The 12,030-nt window shown below is 37.8% G+C and overlaps 1 protein-coding gene across 1 annotated transcript in view; it reads left to right on the forward strand.

Moving 5' to 3' along the window:
- The window catches only part of LOC129253498 (ras-like protein family member 10B), a gene marked incomplete at its 5' end in the record, with an annotated part of 102,525 nt that overhangs the window by 66,658 nt on the left and 23,837 nt on the right, over positions 1–12,030 (forward strand). Inside the window, one exon of the mRNA XM_054891906.1 lies at positions 4,025–4,147. Coding sequence (XP_054747881.1) covers positions 4,025–4,147 — 123 coding nt within the window. The remainder of the gene's footprint in view (positions 1–4,024; positions 4,148–12,030) is intronic.

The raw sequence follows: 12,030 nt of genomic DNA on the forward strand, positions 1-12,030 counted from the left end.
CAACGCGACGAAATTTCTTTCCGCAAACAAAATTTGATGGCACTTCTCTGCTCAATCAAATCAGACATTGTAAAAATCAAAAAATGCACTCTTGGTCGTTTGGTAAACACAAGCGTAAATATATTACTGATAATGGCATTCACATGAAAGTTGGCCCAGATGTTATTAACAGTGCTGCCAACTCATGAAAAGAATAACTAGAGCGAAATTTTAGTCCCGCGAAGTTTGATAAATAAATTCACCTTACTTTTGCCTATACGCGCTATGTATGTATGTATTCACCCCATTTTGCATATATTTTTTTATTTCATATATTATCGTTTAATTGTCTTTTCGACAGTAAAAAATTCAGTATAAAATTGGGTACTGTGACTTCGGATATCAGGGAAGGACCATAAATGTACATACATACAGGGTGCGGTATTCGAAGTGTAACCAACTAAAAAGGCCATAAATTTCCAGCCAAATATAATGCAATCACACTATTACGTTTGAAATCCATTACTCATTTTCCTTTCTCGCGTTTACTCTCGGCAAAATGCTTTCGCACACTTGTAAACAATACTCTGGACCGTCATTTAGCCAACTAACAGACACCTGATGCCCGTGCATCAGCTGCGCGAGCGACCTGAAGTTGGTTACACTTCGAGTGCCAGACCCTGTATGCGATTAAATATTAACATTTTCTAAACATAGAGAACAAATTTACATTCGTAATTTGGAAAAATACTCCACCCTGTCAGATGTGAAATTTTGTACACAATTTCCAGCTTGGATTTATCTGGTTTTTGTTATGAAATTAAATATATTTTTAGAGAAAGATAATTAAAATTAAAAATAGAAAAAAAATAGAGTCAAAACTTATCAATACGTGGTGAGTTTATCTTTAGGTCAGAATATAAAATTTAAAACATCTGGACATCAACACGAAATAAAGCGATAGGATCGACCTTCTGCACTCAAGCGACTTTAATCTAATTTATAACATCCGAGAGCTTTAGAAGCAAAAAGGAACAGAAACATTTGAAAATCTTAGGACAAATTTAAGAAGCATCTTTTGTATCCGTTCTACTCTTGTGATAGCAAATTGATGTCAAGGTCTCCAAATTAATGAAGCACATTCCAACCTAAAGAAGGGCTACTTTGGACTAAGTAGGCAAATGAGTAGTAAAATTCTCTCTCGATGAACAAAACTAACACTCTACAAAACTCTCATCATGCCCGTTCCATCGGATGGCGCAGAAGCTTGGACGATGGCAACATCCGATGCGGCGAACCTTGAAGTGTTTGAGAGAAAGATTTTACGGAAGATTTGTGGGTCTTTGCACTTGGCGACGGCGAGTATCGTAGGCGATAGCACAATGAGCTGTATAAGCTTTATGACGCCACAGACATAGCGCAGCGAATAAAGATCCACCGGCTTCGTTGGCTGAGCCATGCCGACCAATTGGATACAAAGTATTCGGCTCTGAAAGTATTCGATGCGGTACCAGCTGATGGTAGCAGAGAAAGAGGAAGACCTTCTCTGCGTTAGAAATATCAGGCGGAAAAGGACTTGGCTTCACTTGGTGTATCCAACTGGTACCGGTTAGCATGAGAAAAAATATTCAATTCGGCCAAAACCGCATAAGCGGTTATCGCGCCAATCAAGAAGAAGAACCTAAACAAATGAACAAATGAACAAATGCGATAAACAGTAATTTCATCATGTAAGGGTATACTCCAAGGTCTTGATGTCATCCACAGATTGAAGAACATTATTAGAGATATCATGTGACGATTATAGAATATCAAGTGATTTAAAGTAAGTGACTTCTTATTTTTTTTTTAGTTTAAAGGGATACATAAATATGTACACCGAAAAGTGATTTCATTAATGTCTGCCTGAAGCCTAAGCACACCCCCTGAGTTTCTTATTGAGGCAAACATTTTTAAGTCGTCTGCATATAAAAGGTGTCTGGCAAATGAAAAGCATTTCCTAATATTATTTATAAGCAAGACGGAAAGTAGGGGGCCCAAAACACTACCTTGACGTACCCGATAAGTGGCAATGAAGGCGGCAGAAAATTCACTCTTAATTGTAACAATAGACAATTCCTGTCACTTAGATAAGATTTTAACCTTAAAAGGAAAAGCGAGCGAAAGCCAAGAAAGCTCAATTTACACAAAAGAATTATATGCGGCACATAGTCAAAGACCTTGGAAAAATCAGTGTAGATGCAGTGAAGTCCAGACAAAAACTAAAAACGGGCAGGTTGGAAGAAAATAGACTTTTCCTAACAAAATATAATTTTTCTTTATTAATAACTTCGAATAATGTGGAAGTAGATAGGTAGGTGTAATGGGTGAAATATTAGTCTATCACTCCACAAGTAGCACTAAATTTTGGTACCAGTATGAGACCTCCAACAGGCAGATATCTAGCTGTTAATGTCATGGAGAAGGTTAATGGGATTTAGGTTGGAGCACTGTCCCAGGCTGTCGAAGAAAGGAGCACCCAGTGACCTTAATCCTCTACCAGCCAAATCCGGACATTTACAGAGAAAGTAATCAAATGACTCGTTCTCTGAAAAATCCCACAGCTTCTACATTGGGGATTAAATGGTAACCCTAGCTTTTCTGCATATGTTCCGATTGTCCAATGACCGGTAAGTGCAGTCCCCAAGACTTTCTGCGTCCCATGTCTTTTGTACTGGGGTACACGAAGAAATGGAGCTCCATCTTTCCTGAGAGATAAGTAGTACAATTCCCCTTTAACAACAGTCAGAGGAATGCCGCTGGCAACATAGGAGGCATCTGAGATTAATTCAGTCGACGCTTCCTGGCAAGCTCATCAGCAATTTGACATACTCTATGTTCCTATGTCCAGGAACCCAGATCAGAGAAATGTTACCTGCACACCCAAGAGATTTTATCTCCTCTTTACGTAGGTTGACCTGTTTGAATCTGCACCATGACATCCTCAGAGCCTTGATCGCGGCTGGACTATCGGAAAAAATGATGATATCTTCCTCGCTCTCACGCTCCCTAAGCATTCTGCATGTCTGCAGGATAGCAAAGACTTTTGCCTGAAAAACACTAGCAACATTCGACAGTTTCAAGAAAAGATATAAATTGGTTGCTTTGGAGAAAGCCCCTGTTCAGACTCTCGATCCCATATTGGAACAGATTTTCCCCTTATTCCAATCCTGCCTACTAAGAAAGATTGCCCTGGCACGACCTTCAAACTCAAGTTTGAGAATGGAGAGCCCTATAAAAAGTTAAGAGAAATTTAGTGTTAACTGCCTAAATATATTATGCTAACATGTCCTTGAGAGATTGCCTCCAGAGGCCAACCTCCTTTAACCTGATTGCACTTTGAGCAGCGATAGAAATGGCGTAAAAGTCGATGGGCTATAAGTGCAAAAGGGCATTAGAGGCAGCACTGGGGCAAGTTCTACGTACTCCGGTGATGCCAATAAAAGCAGTCCTTTGCATCCTTCCCAGTTTATTAATATAATAGCTCTTTCGAAGAGCTTCCCACCAAACCAGGAATCCGTACGATGAAATTGGCAGAATTTGGAAATAATTATTACTTTTAATCGCAAATTTGAAAATTTCAAAGTAATGAATTAACACAAATAAATCTCGTATTGCTTACGATTCCTCTATTTCTCCAATATGTGCAGATAATTCTAGTAAATACCCGGCTTGTAAGTTTTTGCAACTTATGCCAAAAAAGCTTTCAAGACAAAATAGCTTCAAAATACAAGAAACTTTGTGCAAACCGGACCATTCTGTGCATAGTTTTTAACGTACATACATATTTTGGGACTTCAGAGATTATAACTTAGATTTAAGATGCAGAGATTATAACTTCTTCATACACGCAGCCTCTAGCATAGAAAATGAAGTAAAATAAAAACGCATGGTTCACGTCGTATGAGCAACATCTGGCATTACTTTAATATGTAAAGTAATGTAAAGTAAAGTATTTAAAAACCTATTCTGCATTCACAACAAGACTATTAATTTTTCTTTGCAGCAATTTTTCTATCATGACTTCCCAAAGACCCATGAGACAACCACACGCAAAAAGATCTACAAAAGCTGTCTGGTATGCGACACTTGCATACGCGAGCTGATGGTACTCGACGTTCCACCCCAGGTGAGCAAAGCTACTTTAAACACCAAAATAAAAGGTAAGTTTTAAGAGTTGCAATGGCAAATAAGTGAATGGAAATGCTTTCCTAAGACGAACAAACTGAGCTAAAGCTGCAATATTTGCATCTGTGCCCAACTATAGTGACTGTCGTGGCAGTTAAAATACTACAATCCCAAACAGATGGCAGTTGTCAGTTCACCGTCTGTTGGTTATGTGGCCAAGCCACTCCCATTAATAGTATCGCATGAATAAGTTATCACTTTATTGATATTGCATTTCCCAGAGAGTGCGCGGTGCTGTCGTTTTGCTTGTGTCATTTTTCCAGTTTTAATATTTTTTACGCCTCTTTTGCAATTACTTTTTGCGACGGTATGTACGTCCCACTGTATCTTCAAACTTTTATTGAAAATTGCATTAAATTCGATGAACTCCAAGCAGCATAAAAATCGATATGGGTATGGCAATAAACTACTTACTAGCACTGAGCACACTCCGTGAAGGATATTCAATTTTCAAATAGTGATATTCAATTTAAGCATGGCAATTTTATTATGGAATTATGGGAAATGGTAAAATCCGGATTAAGTGAATGATATTGTATAATATGTGTGTGTATTAAGGTACATCGGCGGCCGCCGTAGCCGAATGGGTTGGCGCGTGATTACCATTCGGAATTCACAGAGAGAACGTTGGTTCGAATCTCGGTGGAACACCAAAAAAAAAATTAAGAAAAACATTTTTCTAATAGCGCTCGCCCCTTGGCAGGCAATGGCAAACCTCCGAGTATATTTCTGCCATGAAAAAGCTCCTCATAAAAAACTCTGCCGTTCGGAGTCGGCTTGAAACTGTAGGTCCCTCCATTTGTGGAACAACATCAGGACGCACACCACAAATAGGAGGAGGAGCTCGGGCAAACACCCAAAAAGGGTGTACGCGCCAATTATATATATATATTAAGGTACATCACTCTCCATAAAAATAAATTAAAATGTAAAAATCAATTCTTCTGGTAACTGGATAGATTTCAGAGTACCTCTAAAAATTTCATTCATTTGATTCCCTGGATAAAATATTTACACTTTAAGCCTAACCTCTTCCATCACAATTTTCTGTAATATATATTTCTAAAACTTATATTTAGCTATAAAAAACTCTATTTTTCGAGGTAATTTTAAAATCGATTTCCCTAAAAAAAATTAAAAATAAATAAATTAAAACTGCCATATTTTATAACGGTAGTACTTAAAGTTACTTTTTTTGTGTAATTCATATTTTTTAGTTTCTTTAGCTGCATGAGAACTATCGATATCGATAACTATGGTTTGACAGCCGAAAATGGCAAACTGTGTATATTCCTGTTCAGTAAGGTTTGGCAAGTCATCCTAAATCAAATTGTAGAAATTTACTTAAAAAGCTAAATCCGTTCAGGTAGTGTAAATTTTTACGTAAGGCTTACGGGTCTTCATAGATATAGATATTTTAGTACTTGAATATTTCCCTTCTGAAATATGTAAATTAAAGATATACACAATGTTGTAAATCTCGCAGTTAAAGTATCACAGGCACCAGTTAAATTTATCTTAAAATTATTTTGGCGTGAAATGTTTACTGCCACTCTCCCATACCAGGCCTGGCGAAAGCTGACCGCATGTATGTTAAATGTTATATGTTAATTTTCATTCACATATTGTATGCTGATTTGCTGGTATGCCTACTCATTTACGACCCTATCACCTACATCATTTTAGCAAAGTCTCAAATAAATACGCTCAGTGAATTAATGTTACTTATACGCCCCGTCAGCCCGCATAGGCTCAAATCTACGGCGAATCGCAGCAAACAAATATTAACACTTACTTCTGCCCACAGCTAGGCACCCAACAGTCTTCAGACCATTTTTACAGCCTTGGTGTTAAGAATTCGTGGCAGCCGATACGCACGTTCGCGTACATATTTACGTTCATCCATCGAGAGTCGTATATTTTAATATTAGTCCTGCAGCTGTTACAATTTCCTGCTCAGCTCGCTGCCTCTCTCATCTCACGTACTATTAAACGGTAATTGCAACTCTGCTTTGCACCGACGTCAATAGCTAAGCGTGCTGGTTTTTTGTTTACTTAGTCCTGCTGCGACGATATTATTTTAATAATCATAATTTACCCCGAAGGATACCTTAATTTGGTGTACAGGTCTGCTGTTCGTGGTAGCAATGATTCTGTTGGGGGTATTAGTAATGGTGTTTATGTGTTGCTGCCTATGGTGGTTTATCGTGTTTATGTGCATACATTCGCACATATATACACTTTTCATTCAATTGTAATTTATATTTGTTTTAAAAGTGGGCCAGGCATCGAGTTTGATTTGGCAAATTTACAGATTTTATAATCATACATATATATATATATATACTTATTATACCTATGTATGCATGTAACAAAAATATTGCACTGAATTCAGTGGGCCATCAAGTTATTTGATTTTAATTCTACGTATTTTATGCACCACATAGCTCAGCACTTTCATTCCTCACAACTTATCCATTTATACATAATCCCCAGCGTCGCTTAGTGTATTTTGCTTTGCAATTTGTTGTCGTTTTTTGGAAATTTATGTGGATGGTGTTGGGGAAAATTTATTGCTTTCAAGGAGTTTAAAGCTCAACATCAAATTTTACGACCAAATGCACATACGTATATTCTTCCGCTCAACTGAATGGGCTCAGTTATCCGCAAGCCAATTGAGCCACGCAATAAAATAACTTTTTTACACACACATCAATATATTTATACAAGTGTGTATGTATTTAGAACTAGTAAAATATGACAGTGTGAACTTTTTAACCTATTCGGTAATTAATCATTCCGTTACTACTATTCAGAGCCAACCGAATATTTTCAATAACTTAGCACTTCAACATATAATAAAAGCTTTTTTCTAATTTCATATCTTGTTTAAAACCGTTTGAAGATCCTCAAATTACTTTTGACCGTTTTTGTTTGAAAAAATTGCTATTGAAATTCTTTGGGGAACTTTTGAACTCTCCATGGATCCTGCAAACGACGTATTTTAAAGCTTTACAAAAATAAGGGCCACAATGACATACGAGTACACGGGTCAAGTCATTAAATTTTATTGTAGGCTCTTAAAGACAATATTGGTGGTAAATGTTGTTTTACACGATTTCATTTTTTCAAATAATTTGGATCAACTTTCCACCAACCTACACCACTCTACAGGGCCCTCTTTCAAAGGCAATTCAGCACCTGGATTTGACTCCAACAACCTAAACTCCACCTCTAAACTGGTGGAACAAAGCAGAAATAGCCTTACTACCTTGAGCGAAACCCATAACGTTACCTTATTCTGGATCCCGGGACATCGGAACATTGAAGGAAACGAAAAAGCTGATGAACTGGCAAGAGTTTGCGGATCGAGAGATCAGTTGCTACCATGTCCCTTGAGATATTGACAGAGACCAAGGTCCTTTAACCTGATTGCAATTTGAACTGCGATGGGAATAACGAAAAAGTCGATGGAAAATAAGTGCAAAAGGATATTCGGGGCAGCACTAGGGCTAGTTTTACACGCTCCAGTGATGCCAATGCAAACAGTTCTTTGCTCCCTCCCCGTTTTAGTGATATTATAGCCTTTCCGAAGAGCTTCCCACCACACCAGGCATCCATACATTACAATTGGCAAAACCACTGGGTTGTACATCCACAACGCGACATGTGGCTTGAGTCGCCATTTTTACCGAACATAGATTTGTAGGTGAAGAAGGCTATACTGCCCTTTTTACCCGATTTTCCATGTGTAACTTCCAATGGAGTTTGGAGTCAAGTATCCCTCCAAGATGCCTAACTTCCGATCAGAACGGGAGAACGTGGTTGTTTAATCTGGGAAGTCGAAAGGGTGGAGGTTTATATTTTATAAATAGGTAAATAGCACCAGCTCCCTTTTATCAGAGTTGACTCGGAGGACGCAAGTGGCAGCCCAGCGACTGAGTACCTTTCAAAAATCTCAGCCATGACGGTCCCGATACCATCAGGACCAAGTCATCGGCGTATGCTACTACCTTAACCCCACGCTTATTTAGCATTATCAGAACTTCGTCAATAGCAACTAGCCAAAGTAGGGGTGAAAGGACATCACCCTGCGACATCTCCCTGTAAACGAATCTTGTGACTTTAGCCCCTCTTGTGTCCGCATTAACTTCCCTACAGCCAAGCAAGGACGAGATCCAGAGACATATAGGTATTTCCACCTCTAGTCTATCTACCGCAGTGATAATTGACTCCGCCCTGATGTTATTAAAAGCATCTTCTATATCTATGACTACCGTGAAAGTGACCTGTTTGCCTTCCAGATATTTTTCCACAGTCCTTACGACCTCGTGTAAGGCTGATTCCGTGGATTTCCCTTTCAGGTAAGCATGTTGCGCTGGAGATAATTTGGATTCAATGTGCTCTCGGATATGATAATCAATCAATCTTTCAAACACTTTTAGGATAAATGAGGTAAGACTTATAGGCCTCAAGTCCTTGGCTGAGTCATGACCCCTCGTCCCTGCCTTGGGTATGAAAACAACCTTCGTTTTCTTCCAGTTGGCGGGGACGTGATTACGAGCGATACGCGCCAAGTAGATTTCTAGCAGGGCAGGAATCACCGAGGTACTTGTTTTCTGAAGCATCACAGGCAAAGTATCGTCAGAACCAAGAGATTTAAAAGGAGAAAAACTATTTATTACCCTCGTGATTCTGTCAAGTGACAAGATAGATTCCAGGGAATCTGCCTTTCGCCCTATCTTTCGACACTGAAATAATTCAATTGTCCCTCAGGACATTAGAAACATTATTGATGGTGCTAAGGTAATGATGCAAAAAAGTCCTCAAAGGTACCGCTGGAATCGATATATTTGAAAAATGTGATTTATATCTTAATTTAGCTCATATTTTAAATATATTTTAACTGCCTCAATATAAATGATTTCGGAAGAATGGGCCTGCTGGGTGGCATGGCATGGTTCAAGCGACTTGCTTAATTTCTTTCCCGCCTGTAACTGCAAACTTACTAAAAGGTTTATTAAATAGTAAATTTAAAGTATTCACCATCAATGCTATTCATATGATCGACTTATTTCAAGAGTCCCTGGAGCCACACGGCTCAGTAGATTTATCAAACCAAAATATTTTATAAGCTCTCAAACACAAATAAACAAACCTGTGAACAAGGTCCTGTACCCTGAAGCTCGGGTAGCATCCCCTCAATCCTCGTCTCCTCCACTCTCCCTAAACTAAAAGTAAGCAAAAATATGTCCTTGCAGATAATCGAACGGCTTATTGATGCCGCGGTTGAGATATTATCCAAATATTATCTTACGGATAGTTCACTAATTTGGGGTAATCTCTGTAGAAGTAGTACAAAAAATATTCAACTAGTTTCGGTATAGCTCAAAAACAAAAGTAATCCTAATGCATATCCAGTGAGAGAAAATTCGAAATTGTTATTCCCTTCGTAAGGTATTTTTATATAGTGTCTCATTTTAAGTATGACTGACCTGGTGTCATAAAAAGCCTGAGGAAATTATTAGTTAAATGCATTTGTTTAAGTAAAGAACGAATAGTCAAGCACCATAGACCACCAAGCAACTTGATCATCTGTGATCCTAACCACTATATGCCAAGGTTATACTCTGTATTGCGTTGATGTATTATGAACTATTAGAACTATGCGAAATTACTATAGAATGCCGGTTTGATAGCTATTAATGTTTTTAAGTCCAATTTCGAAGTAAAACTACAAGAACACCACGACAAGTTTAAGCTCCAGCAAAGGGGGTGAAGGCATTTCTAGAAGCACTGAATTGGAAGATATTATCTCGGCCGGGGTACTTTCGAAACGTTGCTTCTTCCGATTATCATTCATTTCGCCCATTCTACATATAAAACCATTTCCACATCTGTACTCCATCTATGTATTACCCATACCACTAAAAATTCCGAGGCATTCATGCATTTGCTGCTGCTGCTTAGATAGCCCAACATCGTACCTCATTAAAAATTCTTCAGAGTTTACCCTACTCACTTTTGTGTTTCGGCATTGTTTCAAAATTATTCGAACTAATTTCCGTTAACCACCATAGGTTCAAGAAAGGCAGATCAACGGTCTCAAATCTTGCTGTATTCTGAGAATGCTGTGTGTCTGCTTTTTTTAATACTTCGTCAAGTCAAGTCGGCACTGTTTACATTTTCTCCCATTCAATTTAATTTCAAAATTTTGGTCCCTATTATTCCACTCGATCTTTCTATAATGGATTAAATATTTAATATCTCTCCTTTCGAAAAAGTTTTGTTTTTGTCCATACTGTTTCTTATTTCTCACTTCGGGCGCCTTGCGCTGTTCCCCAGAGCAGTATTTTGACTGCTCTTCTCTTCACAATATTTATTGACATACCCAGCTGCTTTTACTTCTCTCATTAAATTATGTGTGGCGATGATCTACAGAGCTATTTGACAATTGGGGGACCTTTAGACTCTGAAAACCTTCAGCACGATTTTGATAAACTTGAATATATAGAAATGTATTTTTGTATTTTACTCCACAAATCGTTCCCCTTTTCACGCAGACGGTTCGCGGCTATTATATCTTAGTAAAACAACTTATCTCGGTGTGGTATTCGACTCTCGGTTCCCATTTCAAAACCATTTAAATTGCGCTATATCTAAGTCTTATTCCATTCTTGCTTTCATTCGAAGATTCAAGTCTGACTTTTCTGATTCTTCTGGTGCATACGCATTAGCCTTAAATCATTACATAGTAGATGGTCAATTCCTCCTATCATTTTCTTTTTTCATTTATGTAATACGAGGATCAATTGCCTCCCCATTTCCTCTTCAAAGAGTTAATTTTAATAAGCAATAATTTTAATAATTCCACAAAGAAGTTAACGGAATCATGATCCTGTTTGGTGGGACACAGTTAGAACTAACTACACTTCTAACTAACCCTAATTTCTCGAACCTTCAAAGAACTTATTTCGCTCACTGACCAACTTTGAGGTCGCATTAATATTATTGAAATTCACAAAAGAATTTGAACATCTATGTTAGCCCTGTTTTTGTTGTTGCACACAGTATTGTTGATTCATTGAATATCCATTAATAAAAATCGCAATTACATATACAGTAAAATAAATATAAAAAAAAGAAAAAATAGGCCAAATGCTATAATAGTTTAAAAGGAGATAAGGTAAAGAAAATGGAAGTAATGTGCAACTTACATACAAACATACATATATAAAATGTATGTTTTTGTGTTCTAACGAGAAACAAAAACACTGGAATAGTCGGCAAAAATCAATAGCAGCAAGCAAAAAGACATCAATTACCGTTGGCGCAGCAAAAAGTGGAAAGCCTATGGACGCAAAGTTGAGGCACAACATGAACAAGACCAATAAAAGTAACAAAATAAAGCAGTGTGCACACTTAGAAAACTAACAACTGGCACAACTTCACATTGAAGTGCGCCGCATCGGCGAGACTTTTACTTTAAATGTTTTAAGTACATAAGAAAATATGCTTTTTCCAATATTGTTACATTTTTGGAAACTTTTCTACAGCCATCAGAAAAAAGTGGTACAAGATAAACGGCGCAAGGACGCAATCATTTTGAAGATGTAGCGATAAGTGAACAAAAGCGATAGCTGCAATAGGATGTATGCTCACAGCATAGGTGGGCACACAGTATGAGGAAAGTCAATAAATAAACACCAACACTAAACTAAAAGAAAAAATCGGAACAACAAAGGCAACAACCAAAACAACAACCCAATAGCATGAGAAAAAATATTACCAGACATACGAGGGCGGTTCAATAAGTACCCTTGC

The sequence above is a fragment of the Anastrepha obliqua genome, chromosome 1 (genome assembly GCF_027943255.1).
Source record: "Anastrepha obliqua isolate idAnaObli1 chromosome 1, idAnaObli1_1.0, whole genome shotgun sequence".
NCBI lineage: Eukaryota > Metazoa > Arthropoda > Insecta > Diptera > Tephritidae > Anastrepha > Anastrepha obliqua.